Source organism: Strix uralensis, chromosome 6 (assembly GCF_047716275.1).
Source record: "Strix uralensis isolate ZFMK-TIS-50842 chromosome 6, bStrUra1, whole genome shotgun sequence".
Classification (NCBI taxonomy): domain Eukaryota; kingdom Metazoa; phylum Chordata; class Aves; order Strigiformes; family Strigidae; genus Strix; species Strix uralensis.
The window spans coordinates 33,491,989-33,519,377 of NC_133977.1; the positions used below are offsets into that span (position 1 = coordinate 33,491,989).

The window sequence follows — 27,389 nt, forward strand, 5'->3', positions numbered from 1 at the left end:
AAAGAAAAGCACATCTCTGACAATACTAATGCTCAGCTAATTTGTGAAGACGTAAAAAGGGCTTTAAGATCTTTCACATCTGTAAAGGAAAATATTATTCTCGAAATCAGCGACCAACAGTATTAAAAGAGTTTCAAGTTTTCCATCCACATTTTTAATTCCAACTGCTTCAAGGTAGCCTTCAGAAACCATTACAGAATCTTTATTAATTCTCTCACTATAATCTTAGAAGTCTTCTGACAAGTGTGGAAGAGTATTTGTTTAGGAGATGAGAAGCAGAATTTAAAAGCTACTGGATACTGAATGGAAGTTCCAGGCAGTCACGTGGCTTGAATCAAATCAATCCCAACTGTAGAAATGCTCAGTCCATACCAAATGAAACTGAATTACACAGATATTCACACCTTTGTATTTTATACTCAGGACACTAGCAGATTCTTCTCCAAGTCTTTTGTCAAGAACTGCCAATGCCTTAAGATGAGACTTAAATACTATTGTGAAATTAATTTGCTTACAAACACAGAATCCTTATGCTTTTTAGACTTTTTAATGTTGCCCTAGGTAACTAAAATTGTTTCCACACATACTGTTTTCAAAATGCAAGGAGGAAACACAAATAACCAGAAAGTTATTCTAAGGCACAAATGGAGCTCAGCACCACTCTTCACAGCATAACATTTCAAATACAAGTTTTTAATTGCACAGTAGTGCTATCACAGCTATCATGCGTAGGACATGTGCTCATGCTGGGCATGACATTATTTCATCCCGTCTGCAATCAAACAAGAAAATCACTGTAGTTGTGCAATCTTATGACAAGCATATGCCTAGAATAACAGCACTCACTCTGCAACTACTCCTCAGTTCCTATTAGAGGATTATAACTTGTTATTTATGAGAATTAATGGCATCTAGACACAGTATTTAAATCTCTCTCAGGAAGTGTTAAAAATACTAAGAACGTTGCCGTGGTAGCAGACATATTATATTTAGTAAATGAACTCTGAAGTATTCTGTTGCATTAGTTAAGCATTCCAGTATATTCATAATACTCAAATAATTTTGTTTTTGTAGAAAACCATCACCATCTAGAGTACAGGAGAACAAAGAGTTTGCATTCTATTGAGGATCCTTCAGGAAGTTGTAAGTTTGGATGTTAACAGTCAGTTAATGTTATGAATAGTCTCAAAAGTGAAAAGCAGAGCATTGGTAACAGTATCAAGTTGCTTCATTCTTTTGTTTGAGCTCAAAAGTTATGTATACCAAAAAAATCTTGTAAATTGCAAGGTACACATTACATACAAATGAATAAAAATACAGCCCTAATTCAAATTTATAAGTACCTGCTTTTGTTCCTTAAACAGTAACAATACAACATATTTTGTTCAGAATTACTTTATTTGGATTATAGCAATTAGTATCACTGATCAGTAGGCCAAATCCAGGCAGAGAGCACAGAATCAATTTCACAAGGCAACAACACAGACTAGTATTTTAGCATACAAACCATTTCACTGCATTATCAAGTAGAAATATCTTCCAACCATGCATAAAAAGTCTATCCTTAATCTTTCAGAGCTCCAGGTAATACCAGATTCCTAAATATACAAAAAATACATTTAACTTATAATAATCTTAGTGAATCAGACTTATAAAATTACAATTTTATTCTTCACAACATAGAAAAAAATACAAAAATGACTGTATATAGTTTTCACCCAAATTTCACTGACATAAATATACATCAAAATGTGTGATTTGATGTATACTCATGAAAATTCTAAGCTGAAAGATAGGTTTTAAAATGACACTGCAGATTGGTCCACACAAATGCCAACCCTTCTACTGATAAATAATAAAAAAACCTTTGATAGAAACATCACATTGTGAAAAATTACATTTTGCCTGCACTGTAACCTTCATTTTACTTAATTTACAATATGAACATTTCTACAATTCCAGTTGTAACTACACACTGGTAAGAACCTTGGTCTTTTAGAGGGTAATGACTAACTTGGACAAAGCTGGCATGATAGAACAGAAAGTATTGTCGACTGAACCAGTGCACGCAACACAAAGACTACCAAAGCAGAAAACATGTCTGCTGCAGAAGTTTGGTGATGCTGATAGAAAACATGCAAGCCAAGTAAATAGTCTGTGGGTAAAAAAAACCCCTCTAGGTTTGTGACAAAGTGCTAATCAAAGCTTCTAGTATAAACCTCACATAAAGCACATTACAATTTCACTGACATGAGGGGAAATCTGCTCTGAGGAGAACACACCCACACGTGTGACCAAAGTCAGTATTAGGGAAAAACCCAAACCGGGTTAGGGCATTGCACTACAGTTGTTACTCAAGATCACCTTCCAGTGTTTCCATGGAAGCCAAACTTGAAAAAGCACTGCAAGCTGAAGTGCTGGAATTCTTGTACATACTAACTGCATGTTCATACTTCAGAATATAACTTTATCAACTTTGCTGATAAGATTTTATTATCAAAGCAATTTGTTTTTCTTTTAAAATAGAAAGTAACTCTTTTCTTTTAAAAGGTTGTAGTTTATTTGCATTTATGTGGTAAATTAGTATTTTCAATTAAATATTCCATAATAAAGCTTATTCAGTAAGCTTTCTCCCTACTAGCAGCTCTCTGCTTTTCCATAGTGCCAGTGCTATCTAATACAGATCTGTACTATCTCATCATCTTTCTCATCAGAGCTATGAGTTTGTTTCATATAGGAATATTACACAGTCATTTTCTTCTCCAAATTGGACCAACAAATTTGAAACCAAATCTTTTATTTGGGCACAGAAATTATATCAAGAGAAGTTCAGCAGCTGAGCACTGACAATATCCAGTAACCTGAGCACATCGGGAAATTAGATCTTTTAGACGACATCCTTCAAAAATACTGACACTAACTCCTTTGATACTAGATATAAGCAAAAGGAGATGTTTTGTTCAGAGGTGGAAGTTTACACTTTTGAACAATCAGTTCAGTATAATGCAACATTCCTCAGATCCCTACAACAAAGTGCCACATAACCTAAAGAAGTGAATTGAAATTGTTGCTTCTTTGAATGCAAAACCAATCTGAGATTGTATACAGCTACAGTGTTTTTTTATTAGAGCCAATAACCATCTCCAAAAGGTTTACAATAGAAACAAAGATCATACTCTCTTACCCTCTCCCTGCTTACAATAGTCCTGTTTGTGTTGAACAGGAAAGGTGTTACACATGTTACCGAGCGCTAGGAAAATTCAATCAGACTTTGACAGAGCCAAAGGAAATTACCGAAAAATGCCAAGTTGGACATTTTGGTTTTTGTTTTGTTTTTTTGTTTGGGTTGTTTTTTTTTTTTTTAAATATACCTCTGACAAACATAAACCAATTGTAAATCCAGCTCTCCAAGTGGTCGAACAGAGAGCCTGTGCCCTTAGTACTTACTGGCTACATTCAGGGAGAGCTCCGATGCATCAAGCACAAGTAACTGGGACACAGATATGAGCCACGTCCAGGGGGAGGTGCTGGCAGGCACAGCACCAGACTAGTATTGCAGGTACGATGGTAGTGCACATTTATGCACTAAATCACAATGTTACAAGAGGGAAGCCTGAGAAGCCCTTGTGTTGTCTACCGGCTCTGACTGGGTAAAGATAGGACTATTCAACTATCGATTCCTAACAGAACAAAGGCCATAACCCACATTTCCTTTTGCCTTTACTTGGGTACCTGTTCATTTCCCTGCTCCATTCCCCACTCCCTGCCCGCAATCAACAGTTTGTTCATAACTTGGGGCACTGCTCACAAAGCATTAGTGCTTTCTGCCTCACCACAAGGTTTTCTCAGTTCTTTCATTTTCTGTTTTACCTTCCCAAGGAAGGCTTAGCCTGAGAACCCAAAGGAAGCACCTAGAAAAATTTAACTTTCTGTGGTCTTCTGCTCTTTCAAAAGAGCAGATGAGGGAAGGCTTGTCCAATCTGCAAAAGCAGCATGTAACACATGAGATAATGTGCTTTCAAAGAAGGAGCTTATGACTTTGCAACATTTCAGAAACTGAGTGTCTGGAACTGCCTGCTTGGATATGCCAGAGTGATACACATTAGTCACTTCAGAAAAGTTGCGCTGAGGAACAAGGCCCTCAAATGATTCCACAGTAGATCAAAGAGTCCTCAACACTCAAAGATGAGTACCACTGAGATAGTGGACAGTGATTAGAGATGATAATTTAAAGTAAAAAAGGGAGACCTGCACCCGTTCCTGGGTGACCTGCCTCCTTATATTCTTTAGATTCATTACTGATATCACTAGAAATATTACAGTTAGTATTATTTATTCTTTTTAAATATTTTAAAAAGTATCCAGGGATGCAGTACTTAGAGGAGTTTTAATGTTTCAGATAAGCATTATAGCCTCTGAATTAACATTAGCATTTGAGTAATCAGCTTAAACAAGATCTTCAGAGAACACACTCTGGTCAGATACCCTACTGTTTAAATTCCTAAAGAACCACATTCCCCTCATTTCCCATAATTGGTTTCCTGTTCTTGTTCCCATCACCTTTTAAATACACAACTTACCTTTCTAAATTCACCACTTTGCCCAGATTACATTCTCCACTGGAGTCTCTGACAAAATCCTAAAGTATTCCAGAGCATACTGTTTGCTTTCACAGCAATACATACAGTTTCTGGCATGCAGTCAAGCACTTAAAAAAAGGTATCAGTAATATAATCCCAATTCAAGCAGTTAGTGGGTACAACTTCATCACTTGAACTGCAACCTCCAGGCATTTAGAAATAAATGAAAACCATTTAGCACATCATTTAAGGAAAATGAAAAGGCTAACTGCCAAGCCATATAAAGTTCAAAAGTTTTCTGAAGCACTGCAAGCTGAAAATTATTTCAATGTTTTACATTGTGGAATTTCAGTGAAATCAGAATTATTGGTTATTCTTGCTAAATTATTGGTCTTTTACCTCTGACTTATTTTATCTTGGTATATTCTTTATAAATGTGCTGGGTATTGAAAATCTGCAGCATTTTGATGTTTGAAAAGTTCTGAAAAAGAGTTGGAATTACTCCGACTTCTTGTGTTCTTCAGTGTGGGAGAGTACCTTTCGCCTCTGATGTAGCATATGAAAATACAGCTGAGGAAAGACTGAAGAGAAAACGGACTTAAGTAAATGAAGTATGAAGTGAGGCTTACATGTCAATGTAAGATGCACAGTCACACGCTCAAGGTCACCAATTCTCTATTAAAAGAAAACGCGCTTATCCACTTTCTGCTCAAGTCATCTATTTCCTTCTATTCTTTAGAGAGAATAAGTGATATTGTCCTTAGGCTTCAGGTACTATTTAATTTTTGCTAGACCAATCACATTTTTAATTACATGCAAAATGCCTTATTTAAATCTGCATATACAAGCAGGATGCCAAAAGTTTGCTGAACTGCACACACACAATAGAAAGAAAATACATTGCAGGGAAGAAAATGTCCTTCCAAAAGAATGAAATTTCCAGATTTAATTTAATTCTAGTGTCACTTTTTCAGGATCTAAGGAACTTTATACAAATTGGTGCCTCTTTCATCTCTTCTCTCTTTATCCTCCACATACAGCTTTTCCTCCTCCTATTTTCTAGGACTACATTACACAGTATGTTTGCAGAACAACTTCTGCAAAGAGGATGGAAAACATACATATGTAAACAACAAAAACTAAAATTGCCATGAGATGCTAAACCTTTGTGAACCAGGAATATTCCTTGTATCTCAGGAATAGCACAAGAATACCTTCACGCAAAAAGGCACCTAAGACTCCAAGAAGCTGGTTCTCAGAGATCAATTCACAGTAAGAATTTAAAAAAATAATCAGGAAATAAAAGAGAAGAACTGCATTCCTGTTACACATTCAGCAAATGATAACAGATCACAGAAAATACCTCATTTAAGAGACAGCAATTTTAATGGAGAAACTGAACTAAAATTGTTACTTGGGTTCAATGGGGGTTCCCTCCCACATGGCCTGTCAGCTGTGATTTAGCTACCGCGCAAGTAATTAATACTTGCAGTTATTTTGACTAAAACAAAAGATATTAATATGGCTGCTTGGAGTTAGTAACATCACCATTTTTGGAGGGGGACAAGGAGAAACAAATGCATGAAAAGTGATTTTTTTTTTTTTTAATAACAGCCAGAAAAAAAAACAACTTATGGAACCTTGATGTCAGAATTACAAGATGGTTCCCTGAAAGCGTAAGTGCTTGTTATAGAGACAGGCACACCACTAAAATTTAAACCTTTGAATATGGTTTATCATTTGGCATAAACAATGAGGTTCATATAAAGACAGCTGCAGAGATAGCTAACAGCAGCAACACCATCACTACATTATTCTGCATGTTAGACTTTATTTTCACATTTAAATTTGCTAAAGGCTTCTGTGTTCCTACTCCCCATTTCAAAGCAGCAAAGCCAAATCTCCATTCCATATATAGAAACATCAACCAGAGATTATGTCAATTCAACTTAACTCAGTAGAAATGGTTCCCTACCCACTAATGCGAAACCAATGGTGTTTATCTTCTTGATAAAGAACTGAATTTTAAGAAGTTGTTTTGAACTTTGTTCTCCTAAAAGTCGGGGGGGGGGGAAGATGTAAACATTTGCTAAGAGGTACAACAGTTACTTTATATTCCAAGTGTAAGATAAAACATGTATTACTGTTTTACAGGTGTTGGTAGAAAACAATCCCTGCAGTTTTAACTCTTTTTTCTTTAGATAATTTTCAAAATTAATTTTGCAAAACTAGTTATATGTATGTTAATCCCACAGTTATTAGCTTTTCCTGTTACAGCTTTTATTATTAAAAAAACCTAACAAACTCATACTTACTTGGAATGTAAGAGATCATAACCAGGATCAGGAATGTATAGTAGTCAAAAGAAAAATTGTACTTGTTAGGTAAACTAATGGAATACAAGCCAGACTGCCTGACGAAGGGTAATGCAGCATATATTGTGAGTAATTCGCCTGAAACTCCCATTGGATACAATACTATAAACAAAGTGTACCTAGAACAAAACAGTTATGGAAAGGATTAAAAGTTATGACAAACTTGACAAAGTACTTGTTAAATGCGATTATGGATATTCAAATTTTAAATTCTCAACTCAGTATTTATTTCCCTTAGCTCTTATTTGATTAGAGCATGGCAAGGTATGAACATTATTGCAAGATAAGTATTGAAATCAGCAATAGGTTTGAATTATTTAAAGACTACTTTTGAGAATCTAAAAACTATCTTTAAAACTATTCTCCCCTACACACTTTGTTGCTTTGATTTCTGAACTCTGGTAGATGTCATAATATTACTTAAAATGGGGCCAAACAGTTGATATTAATCAATGAGCTTACCGACTTTGAAGTACAACCCTTGCATTCAAGGGTTACTGTTAAATGTCAGTTTCTGACAAACACAATCACTTTGTAAATGGCACTGAGTTTTGACAAACTACTTTCAGTTTATAATGTAATAAATGTTTTTACCCCATAAATCTGCTGGAAAGAAGCTAGGAAGTCACATTCACAAACAGGGTACCTCAAGGTAGAATCTCATTTTTTTGTACTGCAGCTATTTTACAAGATAACTATCTCTGTCAAATCAGTGCTTTAAGGCTATGATTTCTATTATGCCACCTACCTGGCCCATTTGATGAGATAAGGGAGATGGTTTAACAAGCTAAATGTATAAAAAGAATAACGGATTATCTCAGTGATTGTCCAGGCCACTACAAACAACAGAACGCTATCTTCAGTTTGTACCTGTAAGAAAGAAAAGAAGCTCAGTATGAATTCAAGTGTTACTAATTACTCACCAGATCCAAGAAAAGCTCAAAGAAATCAATTCCCACGGGTTGCTTTACTGCATCATTTTAGAGAATAGACTCCAAGAATGAGCTTAAAAGCAACATTTGTAACAACAGTAAAAAACCCTTCTTATCACGCTCCATATTTTTCTAGTTGCCTAAGAATAGCTCTGCTTGGTGATCAGGAAAGTAAGATCTCCCATTCTGTGCAAGGTAAGTCAGCACAAGAAATCCCTGAAATGCTGAGAACTTGTAACTCTTCCCATTCCTATACAGTACCAGCTTCTATTGCAGTCCTATGATTGCTTCCTAGTGCAGCAAGCAGAAACAATGCTAACACATTAGTCTAAAACTTGGTATCTGGTTTACACTTTATATTCTGACCCTAGTCCATGCTACTTCTGAGTAGAAGCACTGTTTTCCTCTCCCTACAGATGAGAAACTGGGTCCTAATTTTGAGCAGCAGCTAAACAGCTAACACCAGGACATAAATTGGGAGAGAAGAAACAGAAGCTCAGATTGTCTCACCTCAGGTAAGCCTGACAACTACCTGCTTCACTGCTCATTGCTCCTGCTTATTGTATCTAGCATGGTTCCTCTAATGTTACGCTCAAGGCATTATTCTGTTTCACTGCTTTACACCTCTTAGAGCTTTTATTTCAGACACACATCACTGAACCAGCTTTTACTCCCTTCATATTTTGAAGGTTAATTTTCAAAAGCATGTATTTTTACATGAATTATCAGATTTGAAGGCATAATTATGATGTTTAAGTTTCAAATGGAGTAACAGTGATGAAATAGGGTCACATACCCCCACCACAAACTCTCAAGAGCGCAAACATGATTTTTATGCAGTCCTTCCCTTCAGAATTCTCAGCTGTATGAGTACCTTGAGCCCAAATTTGGTGGACCGTGGGAACAAAAAGCTCAACCACAGGGGCCCACATTTTCTTTTTTCCTCTAACTCTTGAAAAAAGGGAAAAGGAAGTCAGTAGGTGAGGGTGGTACTCACTATTCATCTTGGGCAGAGTACATGTACAAACAAAAAAAGGAACAAGAAAATACATGGGCAATCAGAAATATTTTAATAGGAGGGGACTGATCATATATTTGTGCATAAAACACTCATGAGGATTACCCATAAAAAGCTTTCTGTTACAGAGTACAAAACGCAGAAAGATTTATATAGAAATTCTGGGATATCCTGGAATGCAAGAGCTGCTTTTAATCTATATTCTGCTGCATATAGCATTTCAAGTCACTTTCATTGCATTTTACAGTAAATGCACCTTGTCATTTTTCCACATGAAACTCCTGATAATTTGCTTATGTATTAATCTCCCTTACATCATCATAAAAGAACAAAATCCAAAGATTTTCAGAGAAGAGACCAAATTTATTTTTACTTTGCTACAGAATCCTAATCCTGATTGGGGTTTGCTTTATAAGCACGACTTCGTTCTCAACCTGGAAAGGTTAGCAAGTTAACAGCACGTCACAGATGATGCTGTTCCCAAGGAACAACATGCTCCACAAGCACTCCAGAGCTGCATCTTCTGGTCAAACCAGGAGTAGCAGCTTACTGAGCTCATCTACGCCTATGAGTTACAGACGTCCACCTGCACTCTGAAATCCCACTTCTCTCCCTAACTAAGGAAGTCAATAAAACCAACAAACAAAAATTTGTAGCTTGAAGTAGCACCCAAGGACATGAGCAAGGACAAGAAACTGTGAGGTTAACAGTGAATGATACATGTAGAAGTAGAACATCTGGTAGTTACAACCCAGTTCTACCACAGGAGTTCTGTAACACTGCCTCCACAGGTGTAGCCTTTCCCATCTAATATTAGAACTCTGTTTAGAAGTTATGAAAACAGCTCACACCATTATAAGACATACACACACACACCACCCTGTTAAGGTCACTTAACGAATCACCGATTGTGCCTTTATAGCTTGTGTCCCTATTTACTGAAGAAATACTAGAAGTTGGTGGTAGTTTTCATATAAAAGTGACCTATGCAGTTTTCAAATGGTTACATTCTATGCAGTAAGGAACAGAAGACTACTCTGTGTTTTATCATCATATTTTAACTACATTCCACAGCTCATCATTAAAAAGTATGTTTCTTACACACTAACAGATCTGTCAGAAGTCTATCACTATTAGAACATCTCTTTGAGGACAATTTTTCAATATTTCAAATAAAGATGTCTGAGATGCACATTATCAAACCCCTGGGAACTGATTTACAGAACAGTCACTCAAGAGTCTTATTCATTTAGGCACTGCTAATGTTGCATTTGTATTGTTCCTCTTCCAAGTTGAGGATAAGGGGGACAGTACAGGCAATAAACAGTAGACCCTTAATAAACCATTAAGACAATGCTGCCTCAGAACTCAATTTCTCCTCCTCTACTTTTTCATGCCAGTCTTTGAAGGAGATGTTAGGCAAAGTCAAAGCACATTTTACACTTTACAACTTATTTGTCCAACTGCCTTAATAAGGGTCAATCATACCACGGGCATAACTTTTTGACATGTGTTTCAAATCAATTTATCATCAAGGAGGGTGCTGAATATATTTTAGCTTATCTTCATTACTATGAATATCAGATGTTTGTTAAGATAGAAGAGAATACACAGCCTTTTAAGATGCAAAGATGAGAATTGGGAACTAACAAAATAAAGCCTGAGAGGTTTTTTACTGTTCTCCTTATGCATGAAAAGGGAAATTCTATAGATTTCTCCACATTAAGAGTAACAGTTTGACAAATTATTTGCAGAAAACTTCAGCTAAACACATAATTAAGCAATCCACTGCAGAAGAGTAAAACCAGCAGCACTATGCAACCATAATGATAAAACAGCACATCTCCCTCCAGAGCGCTGGTTCTCTGCTACGTTAATTAAAGGAAAAAAATAGTGGAAACTTCACAGTAGGCACAAAGGGCCTGACAGACATTTGTGTTATACAGTATTATTCAAAATTTTCACAGATGTAAAGCAGTGATGAATTAGGCTTTTCAACTTGCCAATTTAGAATTCTGAACTTTCCAGCGTGGACTTCTTTTACTACAACTTAAGTCTTAAATATCATAAATTAAGATGCTCTTCCCTCTTTTAGTATGCTTTACCACTGATTGAAGATGTCAATTCACAACTGCAGATACTAGAGTCTTAATTACCAGCTCAATATGCTGTACATATCTTCACACCACCCCTTCCGACTAACTGTTCTAGAAGGGCTCCTCTAAATAGATACTATATTTATTTGCAACTTATCTGTAACCAAACCCAATTGGATAAGCATTAATCACTGCTGACACCATTTTTAAATTGCCCATCAGAACTGAGTGCGGAATTATCTATCAGAACTCTACGAAGGTCTGTCATGATGTCACCAAATGATCTCACTGTTCACACAAATTCAAAAAGACAACTTTGAATTGAAGGACACCTTCTGTTCTCCTATGCCTCTACTTTCTAGCACTTCACGCCTGTCTGTTCATTCTCTTCCCTCCTTTGTAGGAGAAACAGGACAATTCACCATATCAATTCCTTTCCGATGTAATGACAAAACAATTACAAGTACTGTATTACATGCCAGGCCCTCCTCCACTAAGCTAACAGCTGCTCATACAGTGGAGGTAAGGGGAATCTCATTGCTACCCAAAGAAGTATGCAATGCTTTAACATTTGCCATGCTTTAACATTTACTATAAATACTTTCATATTGAATTTAACAACACATCAGCACTAAATTCAACAAAAAGCACAAACATGTTAGTGGCAAGAAGCATGCTTCAAATCACATCACATATCTAGAAGTGTATTCTGACAGAAAGGAGGGATGCAATACAGATGTTTCTTCTTTTATATTATATATGAAAACAGTCTGGAAAAGCAAGATACTGAACAAGTCTCACTCAAAAAGTTAAAGAGGAAAACTGCATTTTATTTTACAAGAACCTCATCATGCAACTGCATAGCTTACAAGTTCCATAAAGCTGTGTGAGAATTTAATCCTGGACTTCACCATGGAGCTCACTTGTGCAGACAGCCCTTTAGAAAAAGTAGAACACTTGTGACACTTTCAATACATCTCCCCAGAGGAGGCTGCATGCTCTCTGGTTGGGGGGAAGGGGAGGGGTCAGAATACAGCCTCTTCATTTGATTTATTTGCTCTAAGTCACAGGTGAAAAACTCATCACAGGATTCCTCATCCTTACCATTCTTATGCCCACTTTCTAAGACATTCAAAAAGGTAACACATAATACAATCTCTCACAAGACTTTAACCAAAAGACCACAGAAATGTGAGGAAAAAACCACATGTCATATTGCTGAAAGAATCCTTGTTAAAAAAATCCCTGTTAAAAATTGAATGTTAGGCTGGACTTGTTGCTCACATTTTCTCCCATTTTGCTGATTTTCTTTGGTGAGAATGTGGGCATAAGTTTCAAAAAACCTAACCCACAATCATTTTACAGGCTTCCCTTTGATGTCTAACAGACAACAGATGGAATAATTCTAATCCATGCAATCCAACCTTTAACATTTAGGTTACTTCAAAACCAGGAGGCAATTCATAAAAGCAGATTATCTCTGTTCTTTATGGAGCACTAGATACTCCAACATTACACAGGTAACAAGCAAAACTACAGGCATATTTCTTTTAAAATATTTTATACATGTGTCTAAAACCTAATGTCTTGGGATTACATCTTTTTTTTGTTCAAAATCTAGTATTTATCTCTAATGAATTAACAGTGACTGGAGTACATATTTGCATCAAAAGTGAAATCCAGAATATAAGTATCTACAAGATTTTGAGTTTATTGAGAAAAATAACATTCCTCCACTTTAAATACCTTGAAACTAAAGCTCCACATGAACAAGCATCATAATATCAGAAAGAGCTGTTAATTACTACAGTGATTTATGTTACCCTAGATGTGGATGGACACTCTGATAACAGGTTTGCAGTAAGGAAGAGGAAGCAGCTTCCCTGAAGACTTGGTAATGAGGCAAGCTCCTTAAGACATTCTCCATATCAAGTCACAAAAGATCTTATGCATATAATGACACTAGATGACCATCACTTATTTCAGACAACCCTGCTGACACTGGCATCAAGACTAATTTCCTTCTTTAATGAGAAGAAACCCAGTAAGATTCGTTGGCTAAAGTAACAGCACAGATGAGGTATCTGGGCTACTCCAAGGTATTCAGATGACACAAAGGAGTCAGTCAGTATGATCTGTATCAATTAAAGTGTGTTTAGATTTTTAAATAGCTGTCAGGAATAATTTTTAAATAAGATTGCTTCCAAAACATTCTGCAGAGATTTGTGTGAAGTACAGCAATATTTGGTGTGGTAAGTAATGAGAAAAAACATGCAGACCCCAAAACCCACCTACGCTTGAATGTAAGAAAAATGAATGAAGGACAGAGGGAAGATTATTCTGGAGAGTGATAACGGAGAACATCCAGGCATTGTTGTGCACAGTTGAGGGGGAGCTTCCACATGCCACAGTAAAGAAAGCAAATTGTGTATGAAAGAGGGGGGCAGTGAGGAGGTTTTGCTATTAATTACAGCATTAGTGAGATCAATACTGGAACACTGTCCCAGATTCTGGGTTCCATATTACACACTGGAACATCTTTAACTTTCAGTAAGGACTGCAAATCTATTCAGGAGCTAGATGTCTTAGAGTGTGAGAATCAGACCTCAGTCTATGTGATCATCAAGAAAAGATGATGTCAGATTTATTTTTATTTCTTTTGATCCACAGAAATTCACGTGAACAATTTCACAGGTGGCGATACAAACAGAAGTCATTTTAAGGTAAATAACACAGTGATCAACACCTGCTTTTCAGCATGGATCATTAGTTTTTCTATCTATTTTATAGCTTAACTTACCTCTTTTACACTATGTGTTACTGCCCACGTCAGGAAGACCCTTGACATCACTTGGAAAGCAGTCAGAACAACAGAAGAGGGAACAATGCCTGGAAGATATTTTGCAATTAGTAAATATTCCTGACTGTTGGGGTGGGGAAATAAAACACAGCTAGGCCAGTCCAGTTATTTGAAATTTTTTGGAAGGAAAGCATTTAACTTTTTTTAATTTGAGAGTATGAAGTCTGTCCTGTGGTGTGTCTACACAGCCTAATGCAATGCAATCCCCTGTCAAGATTTTGTGCATCAAAACGCAAATAAAAGTAAATGGTCTTTTTGCAATCACAGCACATTCCTTAATACACAAGTCAGCTCAATATGATGAAATAACTTCTATCAAATAGCTTTTGGGATACAGTCTTTCAACTAAACCCTGTTTGATTAAAATATCCAAGATACTCTTCATTACAGTGATTTAAAAGGTAAAAACAATAAAGATGTTTTGCACAGTATATCCCAAAAAAACAGCAAGCAAGAAGTGTAACTACTTTGAAGAAACACTGATCTAGCCCATATTCTGATAGATACAGTTTATAATTCCTTCCTGGGAATACAACTTTTTAAAAATACAAAACAAAACCAAAGGAATAGCTGATGCATTGGTAGGTAAGAAGCAATTTTAAGATTTTCTCAAAGAAACAAGATTTCACTGGTTCTTCTAAGCAAGTTCTGAGATGCTGATTAAACTGCCACTAAAAGAATCCTACACACCCGGGTCTGACAGAGCAGGAATACTTTCAGACTGCAAATTACGCAAAATTTCTCAACTTCACAGCACAAAGTTTTATTTTCTTCCAATAGAATGATGAAGACAAATGCAAGAGCAGTTGCAGCTCCTAAAATACAATAAAAAGTGATTCTAAAACTAATGCACATCACAGCAAGCAACATAACAGCCTCAGAAATACGTAAAGACCAAATTGGAAAGTGGAAGGGGAAGAAAGAAAAGCCAAAAGCAAGTTTCACTAGAATTATTTTCAGTTACACAGTCATTGTTAGACTTCTTTCAAAGTAAAAAGAAGGAAAAAAATCATACAAACACATCTCTTTTCAGTTTCATCACATATTGTTTGTAATCTAATTTCTGTTGTAAAACCTCAGGGCAGAATTGTTGTCTGTTACTCAGACAACACAAAAGGGGGTGCTATAAAACCCCATGATCTGTACTCATTAAAGGCTCACTCCTAAGATATAACAGACCTTTTTTGCAATTTAGATCATCCCTTCCGAAGCAAGATAACCTAATGTTCTTGCAAAGGAATCTACAAATAAGCCAAAACGACTGTGTAGGAACCATCCAAGATTATCTCAAGTTAGAACAAGGTTTTTCATTATAGCCAAGACAATGCCAATCTATGCCAAAAACAGGAGATCAAAATAAGTGACTCACCAGCTACAATTTATGTAAACTTTACTTGCTTCTAATTATTTACTCATTGCACTGAAAAGGTACCTGACAGTCAATTCTAAACTTGGTATTTTTAAAAACATCTGTCACCACTTATACAACACCACACGTGCTAGAGGAGTGCTTGACAGAGGGCTCAGGTCCAGAACCAAGCAGCAAGCAAGCCATGCCCAGACCTCTTCCAGATCATGGACTAAGCCTCCCACCTCCAGCTGGAAATCCTCCAACTCCCAAGTGCTACCTCTCTCCCAGGGAGTTCCCAACTGAGAAGAGGCTGGATGCACAGCTTACAGGTGGAGCCCTCATATCCCTCCTAAGCAGATTAAAGCAAGGTCAACCAGTGATGACTTTGGCTTACCAGAGGGTTACTGGTAAGCATCGCTATGGTAGGATCTCTGGCACTGTAGCAATTCTGTAGGTTGGGCCTGTACTCACCAAAGCCTCCCCGCTTTTCTCCATCCCCCTTCACAAACTCCCTGTACTACTATTGCTTCTCAATTCGGTGGCTCCTATCACCTCTTTCCATACCAAGTTCCTCCAGGCAGAAGCTCTTCCATGCTATCAATGCCATTCATACACTTGGGTTCTGTCTGCTACACAAGGCAAGGAATTGCATGTTCACTTTGCATTTGCCCATCTTTCAGTCTCTCCTCTTGGTCTCTGGGCTATGTTACCTCCTCTCTTCATACAGAGCTCTTCACCTTTTTTTTTTTTTAAATCTTTGCCACATGCCAAAGTTCTGTTCTCAACCATGCTTGATAGAGACATTCCCCCATCAATCTTCCTATTTTGAAGAACTTGCCTCACAGATGCTAACATTTCAGATTCTACTGAAAAGATGTGGAGAGAAAAGTTATGCTGATACACACAGCCATCTGTCACAGACAAACTCCTCTATTGACAGAGAATTACAGCTCTAGTTACAGCAATTAGTTTAGCAGGGGCAAAGGAATCTGCAAACTTCCTGTTTCTCCTTGCATAGAAACTTTTACCAGAGTCAGAAGGACTACAGTAGACAGCAGCAGTGTATCCAGCTGTACAAAAACCCCTCACTTTATTTAGCTGACAAATGCTTCCATTAACAGAAAAAAAAATAATCCATGGGCAGTTATAATAAAATAAATGGGTTTTTTGTAAAAAAACTTTGTTAGGGAAAGCAAAAAGACAAAAAGATAGAATTATAATGGTATAAAATGTTACAACATTCCACTAATGACTCTCTTCACTAATATTAAATTGTGCAACCATGGATAACATGGGCTAAATGGATCCACACCTCAAATCAGCTGAGCCAGGATTATTAGCTAAAGACAGGCTGGTACAGTCATCTTGTTTGCTGTTCTGCACCAGCCTGGAAGGTGAAATGCAGGAAACTCTCCTGCTATTCACTGATGTGTATGGACATATAAAGTGTGAAGAAAAAATAATCAAAGGAAATTTTTTACACTCTTTCTTAGATTTAGTACTAGTAAACATTGGCATCTGCACACAAGTTTAGCTTAAGAAAACAGTAGAGCATTATAGATTTAGGACAGTAAAATGGCATTTTATCTGCAAGTATTTTGCCCAGTGTTCTGACATTTAACTTGTCCCTCTTGCTACTTGTTAGATAAGACTTCAAAAATTTCACATTACTAATTTTTAACAAATTTTTAAAAAATAAGTATGGTTTATTCTGGTAAAAAAACAGTAATTGAGATTTAAAACAGTATTGGAAGGACTGCCTTGGCAGCAGAGGCAACTACATGATACATATAGTTTACATTAATTTGAGGAATATGATCATTCATTTCTTGGGATGATCTGTGCACAGTCTACAAACTGCCCTTTAGAAGATAACATTTTCAGAGTAACTGAATTATTCCAAAAGGTCAGAACTACTTTATCAAATACAGAATTAGACTGCCCTCTGCTGACCAATTTATGTGTACAATTTTAAAGTTTTCCAACTACCACATTTGGTTATTCAAAAAAAAAAATCTTTCAAACAGGAATTCAATATGGACCTACAATCTAATACACCCTCCAGTATGTAGATTGTTTGTACAACATGTGGCAAACAGCAAGTTTGTAGCTGCAGTTTTAGGAACCTTAATGCCATCTTACTCTTTAAAAGTGGCTAGCAAACATTCAGATAGGGGCTCAAACACTTATATTTAAAATTACAAGATCAACTACCTGACATAAGACTGACTCTGTGAAGACTGGTTGTTTAGAAAAATCAGTTAAGCATATTTATGCAGACAGGCACTGCTCCCTTTTATAGCATATTGGCTTTGATCTTGCAGAGATTGTGACACATCATCTATTCTATGAACAAAACATCCAAATGTTCACTGCTCATGACAACTAACAAACCAGACAAGATGCAGTCCTGTCACTCAGACATGAGGCTCTTCAGGTTGACTGAACCACAACACTGCTATTGACCCTAGGCCACGTATACATAACTGAACTCCTGCTATCAAGCTAACAAACAAGTCACAGTACCAGCTAGCAAGAATTGTTAAGTCTTGTGTAATTCTTACTCTCCCAAACAGCTCCATTAAAGCACAGACGAATTGGGGTTAAAGAGTGGTCACCCCTTCCTAATTTTACAACATGTACTTATGCTCTATGGATGTGGGCAAAGTTCTAGTGATTGAAGTGTTATTTTTATTGGATTTTTAAATTACTTCCAGCTAGAAATATTTTTTCGGAGAAAAGACAGCTTGGTACAGAAGATTATAGGATGTAGAGATTGAGAGTAATGATCTACTATATAACATTTATAAACTGCTCTAAGATTTGTATCATTGGAATGATCTAGATAAAAACAGAATGTCAAGTCATTGAACACCTGTGACACTATTTTCCTTTTTGTGATTTAACTTGTCAAATTATTTAGTAAAAAATTGGAATGTACTTCAAGCAAAAATTAGTTTGTTATGCAAGAATTAAATCTGGCAATTCACAGACCATAACATTTTTCATGCTAATGTAGTGCTAAAACTTCAGTCTTCTATAAAAATAATAAAACTGAAAATTTGCAAGCTTACCAAATGCACAGTGCAGAATCTAGAACAAAAAGAAAAATTCAAATCACTACCATTTTAAATGAAGCAATTCTGAAACACATTTAGTTCTATCACATGAGCTTAAGATTCAATATCTGTATTTCAAAGATTAAGCTTAAAATTTAGCTCTGCTGCCCAAGCTAAATAGCAGACAGTAAGCTCCCTCACCACTTGCTAAAATAAAAATTCAACATTTGCGAGAGGCTTATTTCTTATGTTTACCTTCAAATCACTCTATAAATGCTAATGAAAAAACAGGTACCAAGAAAGCACTGTTCAACAAAGGCTGCCTTATTTCTCCTAAACAAAACACTCACGCAAATATTAGTTGTGCTAGGGAAGACAGTTATACCTACCTCAAGCAAAGCTCCAGTTTGGAAGAATTTCAGGGGCTTTTCTATTGAATAGTAAAGGCTATGGTAGCTACCTTTAGCCAGGTATGCTCGAACTAGACCAACTGCAATAACAAGCCATCTGAAAGAGAGAAAAAAGTCTAAGATAAGGAGACATTAAGCAGAGCATAAATACAAAGAAATCCTTAATCCCTCTTTAGATACCTGAGAAAGCAACAGGCATATAACTGTCCTGAAAGATACCTTTTGCCTACCCTCTGCAACACTAAAAACATTAAATATCTGGATTCTCAGCAAATTTAGCAAAGTTAAAGATCATGCATTTTTTTAAACATCTTTTAGCACCAACCTGATACCAGTATCTTTAATGTCTAAGTTTATTTTTCAGTGAGTTGTATTTAGTTTAGTTATGGAAGGTATTCATGACATTTTAAATAAGATTGGCATCACATTTTGTTTAGTTTAAGCAGAAAACCATTTAGTGCTAGTCAAAGATCTCTTACCATACCATAACTTAAAGTAGTATGACAAACGATTAGGATTCAGAAGGCATTCACTTTAATGTCTCAGTGCAAAGTAAACCTTTAGACTTTATGATAGACCATCCAGCTTAATTGCTAGCATATATTTCATGTGAAACAGTTATGGATAAGTAACTGCAAGAAAACTGAGCCTGCTTAAAGCCCTGAAGGCAGCAAAGGCCATTCCTGTCCCAGCTTTCCTTTATAAGCAACAAATATATGTAGGCCTGTAAGTAGTGCCTATATAACTGCAATTATACTATAATCAATGTGACCTGTTACCCCTGCTGATTTTCCCCTCAGGTAATTTAGGAAGCAAACCTAAAATTTCTTCCTCCAGCCCTGACTGATGCAGTAACATCTTTCACTACCACAGCTGTCCATAATCTGTGTTTGCCCACAACCTCAAAATTCTTCAGTGAAGTCTAGGGCAAGACACAAAACTAAGGGGGGTACACCCTGGTCAAACACTTCTTCATTTGAAATTAGCATCTATAGTTAGCTTTAGTTTCCAATTGCTTGTGGCAAACATGGGGAGAAGGGGTTGGTCAATGAGAAGTTGGAATCCTTATCAGTGGCTCCCAAACTTTTCCACTGACAGGCCCACGCTGGCTGCCTTGCCCTCAGCTACTCCTAACAGCACCCTACTTTACCTCCACCTCCCTCCAAACCCAGAAGTGCCATTACAAAGCTTGTGCTAACAGTCACCAAGTGTCTCTGCTAACAATGGTGCACCTCAGTGGAAGTGCCTGTAGAAAATCCCCTAACTATGCAATCAGTACCTTTTCACCCTTCGGGGAAAAAAAAATCTGCAGCTGTGGTTTTGTAACAGGGAAGATGAAGAAATCCCCTTAATTTACAGCATATTAGATGCTTACTGCATTAGCTTAGGTATTAGGAAGTACATACAAATATTGTCCCAAATGTAATAATTGTTTGAAATATACTGTGAAGTTCAGGTTTTTCAGTAAGTAACTCTGGGATCCAAGTTTGTGTTCATAACATTTGTTAGTGAAATTGAAAAAAAAAGCTATCTCATTTCTGCCTGAACTTCTGAGAAGATGAGAAGAAAAGGCCAAAGAAAAGCAGTAAAAGTGGGGAGGAGAAATAGGGAATGAGAAACAAGCCCCTTTCTTCAGCAGTGACAAGTTATTTCAGTTAAAGCTGTCTTGTGAAACCAAAAGACAAACATTTGCCAAGTAATTGCTGTTTACAAAGAATCAGATTAATTTTGTATTTGGACTTCAGTGTAGAATAAACACTATAGTATTAATGACTCTCCCTTGCAACACTGACTGCTGCTTCTTCAGAATAGTAAATCAGAGCAAGTTAACACTATCCTGTTCATATCTGACAAGTTTCTCTATTTTTCCTAATCTTCTGTGCTTGTTGAGAAACTTTGCTGAATTGAGCAATTTCCTAGGTTGCACAAGATACCATTCTCACCTGAACCGAGCCACTGGTGAAGCACGTGGCTCCCAGAGCAGCTCCAGCCCCTTGATCATCTCCACCCTCCCGGCCAGATCACTGACTCCAGAAAGACTCTACTTCCCATTCCATTTACTGTCCTTCAAAAAGCATTTAGTACAGATCAAAGTATTAATCTGTACAAAATTAAAAGCTGTGCCCAGTTTGTGTTGAAGGTCTTAGTACCTCTGTCCTGCTTCTGTGATTCTTAAATAGTTAACTTTCACCCTCTATGACTAGAGAAAATGGAATAGGAGTAGGCGAAAGCAGGCAAGATCAACTTGGTGTGAAGTTTAAAAGGGCAGCAAGAGGCAGCACTGTCACATGGAAGCCAAGCTGCAAGTTTTTCCAGCTTTCTCTGACCCAGACACTAAAGTCTACCTGATATACCAGCTGGAGCTACATTTCATTAAGTTACCACTGCCATGCATGTAAACTTTAAAGCTAAACTCTTACACTCTGATGAATCCAAACTAAGGAAAATGAATACTGCATACACACAATTTAAAATTTTTACTATCAACTGCTCAGACCTGATAAGCAAGCTTCATGCTCAGGTCCTTAATTTAATTCCCTTTCTCCTACAAATTATAAAAAGGCGTTTTCTTATGCAAAGTTTACTGAGGTTCTGCATCATTTGTGCCTGAAAAGGGAGAAGCGTACTTTGACTCTCAACAACCTGTCACCGAAGATGTGGACAATGGAACGCATAACCCAGAACATTCTTTGCTCAACACTGGTAACACGAATCCTTGAGAATTCAAAAGCTGTTACATTAAGATCTATCTAGTTGAGTGAATTTTTTGAAATTAATTGTTTATACCACCATCAGCTACTTCTACTCAGAAGTACTAGTCAGTTACAGCACTTGACTAAAAATAAGAAACATAATCGCATTTTAAAGCGGCTTATCAAACATTTACACTCGACTAACAGCATGACCTTCCCCTCCCATCCCCCCATTCTTCAGTGATTTCAGTCAACCACGTTTTTTTGGAAATAATTTCTATGCTGCATCTATGCCTCCAGAATGAGCTTCCTATGCCAGGTCAGGCATGACTACATGACTTCACGCTGTGACAGGAAAATAACAGCTTGACTGAATGCAAAAGAAAGATGCATTCTTTCTACAGCTTAACACTTTGAACCATGATCAAAAAAACCTGAGCAAGTACAGCCGACAACCAACTGCAGGACTGGTTATTCCCTGTCATCTTGGTCCTTTTTCTGAAAGAAAGCACCCAAAACATATAAACCAAATGGTGAATATACACTTATACATGTATATACATATTAAGTGTATATATACACTTTTTCTGTATACATACATACTTTTTCTACTGCTTTGCTCTTCCAAAAGCCATTGTATTACTAGGAATCCATATCCTACATGCACTATGGGATAAAATTGGAAATAAGATCTATTATTTTTCAGAATCAATATGTTTTCTTTAGGTAAGTAAAGATAAATGCAAAGTAAATACAATAATTATGCTGATATTTTTCAATTGTTACTTGATCCATTTTAAATAAAGCTAATAGCTAAGGCAACTATGATTTTAAAACATTTACTACCTGCTTATTGCACAACAAAGCTGTTGTGTGCTTCAGTTTAAAAGCCACTTTTTTGTAAAACAAAACCAGAAAACCCACTTAATTTTTAAAAATCCCATGTGCTTTTACCGCATCACTTTATCATCTGGCTGCCTTCAAATTTTTGGTGTTTTCACAATTCTCTTTGCTGTCTGAGCACTTTGACAGGAGGACTAACTAATTACTGCCACCAGCTACGTATCAATCTTCTCATATGAAGCACTGAGCTTCTGCCAACCAACTCCTAAAAACTACTTTATTATGAAGTCTTCTAAAAAGAAGACAATAACTGAGGTTTTTTCCTAAACTCAATGTTGTATATTGTAGAATTCTAGCAGTGTCCAGGGGAATCGCAAAATCCTCATCAATTTGAAGACAAAATATCAGTCATAGCCCTCAGTGACCTACCCCAACAGAATGGCAGTGAGTGACCACGCAGAGCTACGAACCCTGATCACAGGACTCCTGTGGTTGCTCTCCAAATTGCAGAAGTCATCTAATTGCAAACGTGCCCAGAAAAATGCAGCTCATGTTAAAGAACCATAAGGGACATCCAATCCAAGACTGGAATTTTCTAGGAAGTTTGGTATAAATCAGGAAAACAGGTAACATCACAATCAAGATTTATGTGCCAACGGGAAGCTAAATACAGATTTATGCTATTTATTTCTGAGTTTCTAACACTTGGATTTGTTTTAATTTTTTCTTCTGCAGAAATAGAAATTTTATATGCTCAGGAACTTACCTACTATGATAAAAAGTCCAGGACCTTTACAGAAACTTTCCATTTATACCACACTTTCTCTCTCAGATCTTTTATAAACATAAGTGAATTAATTATGAGCAGCTCACCGAGCAGGCAAATGCTTTTACTTCTAAGAAGAGCTCAGAGAGGTTAACTTCTTAACATTGTGCAGTGACATCACAACAAATCTGGAGACCTCCTGACTACCTTGTACTGTTGTATTGCTCATGTGATTATGTATTTCTGAAATGAAGACACTTATTTTTATCCAACTGGTGCGTAATTACCATTCCCCTCTGAGTGAGATACCCTGCAAATATCCTATGGAGCCATAAATCTGCTTAGCAGTTCCATTTCACGGTAACACGCCTATTGGGTAATGGGTGTAACAAGCACCTTACAAAAACTGAGCTCTCCCCTGCCAGATACCTTTGCTCCACATAAGTGTAACTATCTTATGAGATGAAATACCACCAGCTGTCACCAGCAAAGACAAGAATCATCATGTCCAATTGCCTTATTGAAATAAATCGTATCTATATCAATTCTATACTAATCTTCCCCCAAAATAGTGAGACTAGTCTGTTTGCCTGACTCCTCACCCACCAAGGATTTATCCAGTGGAAAACAGGCTCATTCAGGATCCATTTTCAAAGCTTTTTTTCTCCTCCCACCCAAATAGCCTCAATCTTTCAAAAGATGGGTTTATTTTTATCTGGATTCCAACAGGACTCTACAGTATCTTAGAGAAAAAAGAAACAAGAAAAAAAAGTCTCCTTCATCTTGAAAGACCCCAGCTGTTGCTATTTTTATTATAGCACCTAAGAACACACCTGAGCACGCACCAACCAGCCCAGGTCTCCATTCTGCTACACAGGGCAAGAGCAGAGTATCAGGCAGGCCTAGCAGCAGCTTTCAAATTCACCCCAAGTAGGCAGCAGCTGAAGGGTTTACAGGGAAACCTCACAGGGCTCTAAAGGATAACAGCTTTGCCTTCTTCACCACCGCAATGGATAAATTCCCCGTGTTTAAGTTCACCTCTCTACTGAAAAGTGCCGGAGTCCACACCACAGACGTGGTGAGAACAGCGATCTACACGATCACCTGGGTGAGAAAATAGTTGCACAGCAAATTAAGGTGTCAACTACAGAACACAGCAGTTCCCAGAGAACATGCCCTTGTGCTGCTCCACTTGGCTCCTTCTGGAAGGGGCGCATGGAAGAGGCCAGGCGGCTGCGGGGCTCTCGCCCAGGAGCTGCTGCCCGCCGGGGCCTGGCTCGGGGAGCGCCCCGGACCCGAGCTGTCTGCGCTGGGAAACGAGACACCAAGCAAAGCAGCCGGACGTTTACACGGAGCCCCGCTCCAGCACCAGAAGCAGCCGGGTTTTGGTTGTTTTTCAGCGTTACGGGAAGCGTGAGGCGTGACCACCGCTAGCACGAGGGACAGGGGGAAAGCAGCGCGTCCCCACCCGACGCGAGGGCAGGACGGGGACCGGCGGGGGAAGGGGCGCAGAGACAACAGAGCCCTCCCGCGTGTGCCCAGCCCGGCTCCCCGCGCCGCTGAGGGGCTCCCAGCCCAGCCCCAGCAGCCAGACCCGCACGCACACGCGGCTGCAGCCCGTCCGACCGGAGCCCCCCGCGCTCGCAGGCTCCCACCCGCGGCCGCTCGGGCACCGCCTCCGACGGGACGGGCTCCGCCGAGCGCCACGGAACCGGGGGTGGGGGTGGGGGGGAGCCCGACCCGCCGCCGTAGGCAGAGGGGCCGTAAGAGGCGGCGGCCCCGCGGCGCCCGGCCGCGCCCGGCAGCCGGCGCGGGGAAAGTTTCCCCGCTGCGGAGGAAGGCGGCGGCGGCCCCTGCCCCGGGAAGGCGGTCAGGGCGCTGAGGGGCCGCGGGGCGCCGAGGGGAGCCCGGGCGCCGGCGGGCGACGCGCCCCGGCCAGGGAGGCGCCCCACGAGCAGCCGCGCCCGGCGGCCCCCACACGCCTCCTTACCCCGCCGTCATCACCACGTTGTAGATAACGAGGTAGGCCGTGGCCAGGGCGCCCGGGCCCTTCCTCCGCCGCGGCTGCTGGCTGCCGTAGCCGTTATCCGCCCGGCTGCTACCGCTGCCAGACGCCGCCATGTTGCGGCGTTCCCGCGGCCTCCGCCCGCTTTCAGCGTGCGGTGGGGCGGGGCCTCCCCCGGTGCTGCCGCGGCCGCCGCCATGTTGGAGGCGGGCAGGGCGCTCTGCGCAGCCGTGGGGCCTCTCGCCTGGCAGCGCCCGGAGCGGGAAGGGGCTGCCGGCCCCTTGGGGTGGGTGACGCGTCCTCCCGCCGTCCCGGGTCTCAGCCAGACCCTCGGGTGCCCGCGGAGGAGAGCTCGGAAACGCGAACCGACAGCGGTGGCCGGTTCTTGGGGAGTGTCACTGAGTGGTCCCCCCGCGGCGAGGCTGGGCCGGGCCCTGCCCTGCCCGGTGATAAACGACCTTTTCCATCGTTTTTTAAAACAGGTTAAAAACGCCCTTCTGCCGTCTCGCTCCTGCAGGAAGAAATAGGTCTCTCATTTCCCTAGGGAAATTAATAGCGTTAATGTCAAGGTAAGGTTATTTTAGGAATATTTAGTAGGTTTTCATCACTTTAATAAGCTGCTGAAGAGCGTGTAGCCAGAGCTGTAACTCATTTTCCGCTGAAGTTTTATACAACAGCAGAAGCCTGGATAGCATTACTTTCATAGCAACACGAATTCAAGCAGCCTCTTTAGGGGAGATAAAACTAGAACTACCTTGCCGAAGAGTTACAATGAAAGGATGATTTATTTTTTTTTTTTCCCCCCTACAGAAGTTGTAAATATTCTGCGGAGTTACCTCTCGACTTCCAGAAATAATTCTCAGTTTATTTTTCATGCTGGTTACAATGCAGTTCCTTTATGAGCAGCGCAGAATAACAGTACAAGTCTCCCTCCCCAATCCCAGCAAGTCCTGCTTTCATGTACTTGTGTGACCTAATAAATTAATGGCGTTACGTGCACATCTCTTGCAGTCAATAAGGCTCAAAATTCAAAGATGACAGGAAAATGTTTTCAAACAGCAATGTTTTAGTGCAATGTTCCAATAAATATTCCAAGAAATTTTAGAGAAACACATAATGCATTATTCATGTATGCAACCAGAGAATTTTTCTACATTTTCAAAGCCTGACATTCACTACAGACGAGAGAGCTATGAAGTCCTGTGCTGTCTTCCTTGTGAACAAACAAAAAATGATACAGACATCTTTGCATGCCACGCATGCAATTAGCAAAGGTCTCTTCATCAACCAGAAACATGTGCAGGATGCTTGTGTGGTTGGGCAGGCTTGTAACTTAGTAAATGTAAGTTTCTGCAAATCCAGAAATCTGAGTAGTGAAAAACAGCAGCCAGTCCCAAATTTTCCATGTCTCTCGAGAAGACTGAATTTTATACAAAAGAAATGCAAGGTCCATCTTGGGCAGTACCAACGTCCTGCATAACCTCTGCTTTTGAGGATTGTTTCAACCCTACCACAGCCCAACAGTGGCTTTCTGCAAACATTATACAAGCAAGACAAGGTTTATAGGATGATGTAATACCTTTTATTACACCAATTACGATGGCTGGCAAAATGAGACAGGATTTCAAGTACATAAAATACCCCTCTTCAGTGGAAATAGAATTCTATTCTTCAAAGAAAACAAAAAATTCAAGGTCAAATACAGGTTGGAGTCAATTGCTTTGAGTTGAATTGCATATGTATCACATAATTTTCGAAGAGGAGGTAATTGTTTCCTGCAGACCAGAAGGGATGTTACTAGGCGGCAACAGGGGGATGGTAAGCTAGTTATATCCTTGGGGAAAGAGAAAAATAGGCAGTTTGTAGCCTGTGGGACACGGAAGGACTAGTAAAGGAGGGGCAGGAAGGGAAAATCTGTGCAGGAACACCAATATTGTGTCTGTGGGTTTTGATACCCAGCACATGTACCCACAGAGCAGGCCATCAGAGCCGGACCTTTTACCGCTTTCTACATGTGCCTACCTGAATGGAAACCAGCAGTCAATGAATAAAGTCGGGTACATTCACAAGACAGTAGACCACATGTTGTGAAGATGACTGCTTTGAGGGCTGAAGGTTTGCTCAAGAAACGTGTTGTTACAAGCAGGATGTCTCACAATCTTTGCTTTAGGGAGTTTCTGCATGGTCCTGCGTGGTCCACGGTGTCTTGGACTGCATGTTAGAAGAAGTATGCTTAAAGGCAGCGCAAGCATGTTTGCTAAATATCTTCATCTTTACAGTTTTTAGGAACATTGGTCTAAGTACACATCTACATTTAGACTTCCCTGAATTCTTTCTCTCTTGCTCTTACGGTCTTTCTGAACTACATGTTTCCCCACCGTAAGGGAATTCTCAACTGTAA

At 39.0% G+C, this 27,389-nt stretch overlaps 1 protein-coding gene and 1 long non-coding RNA gene across 8 annotated transcripts in view; one reads left to right on the plus strand and one right to left on the minus strand.

The window, feature by feature from the left end:
• LOC141945438 (uncharacterized) overlaps positions 1-23,552 on the plus strand; it is a 30,125-nt gene extending 6,573 nt beyond the window's left edge. Inside the window, exons 2-5 of one of the 4 annotated variants that reach the window (XR_012629515.1) lie at positions 1,075-1,143; positions 8,304-8,402; positions 13,672-13,724; positions 21,297-22,196. This is a non-coding gene — a long non-coding RNA (uncharacterized LOC141945438). Of the gene's footprint in view, positions 1-1,074; positions 1,144-8,303; positions 8,403-13,671; positions 13,725-13,834; positions 14,123-20,601; positions 20,831-21,296; positions 22,197-22,565 lie in introns of those variants that run through there. The other 3 variants (XR_012629512.1, XR_012629514.1, XR_012629513.1) reach the window with 3 other exon arrangements.
• Positions 1,380-25,145, minus strand: HACD2 (3-hydroxyacyl-CoA dehydratase 2). 4 transcript variants are annotated; one of them, XR_012629511.1, is made up of 8 exons: positions 24,974-25,145; positions 18,661-18,778; positions 18,287-18,305; positions 13,802-13,890; positions 7,704-7,825; positions 6,896-7,074; positions 4,980-5,161; positions 1,380-1,598 (listed from the first exon to the last, which is right to left on the minus strand). XR_012629511.1 is itself a non-coding variant. In XM_074873618.1 (7 exons), exons 1-6 carry the CDS (start codon positions 25,102-25,104, stop codon positions 5,009-5,011), a joined length of 621 nt encoding a protein of 206 aa, XP_074729719.1. In that variant the 5' UTR covers positions 25,105-25,145; the 3' UTR covers positions 1,380-1,598; positions 4,980-5,008. The 4 variants fall into 4 exon arrangements, 3 of the variants coding, with proteins under 3 accessions (XP_074729719.1, XP_074729717.1, XP_074729718.1); XM_074873618.1 differs by lacking the exon at positions 6,896-7,074 and having other exon boundaries at positions 4,980-5,150; XM_074873616.1 differs by having other exon boundaries at positions 1,380-5,161.
• Between the last annotated feature and the right edge of the window lie 2,244 nt (positions 25,146-27,389).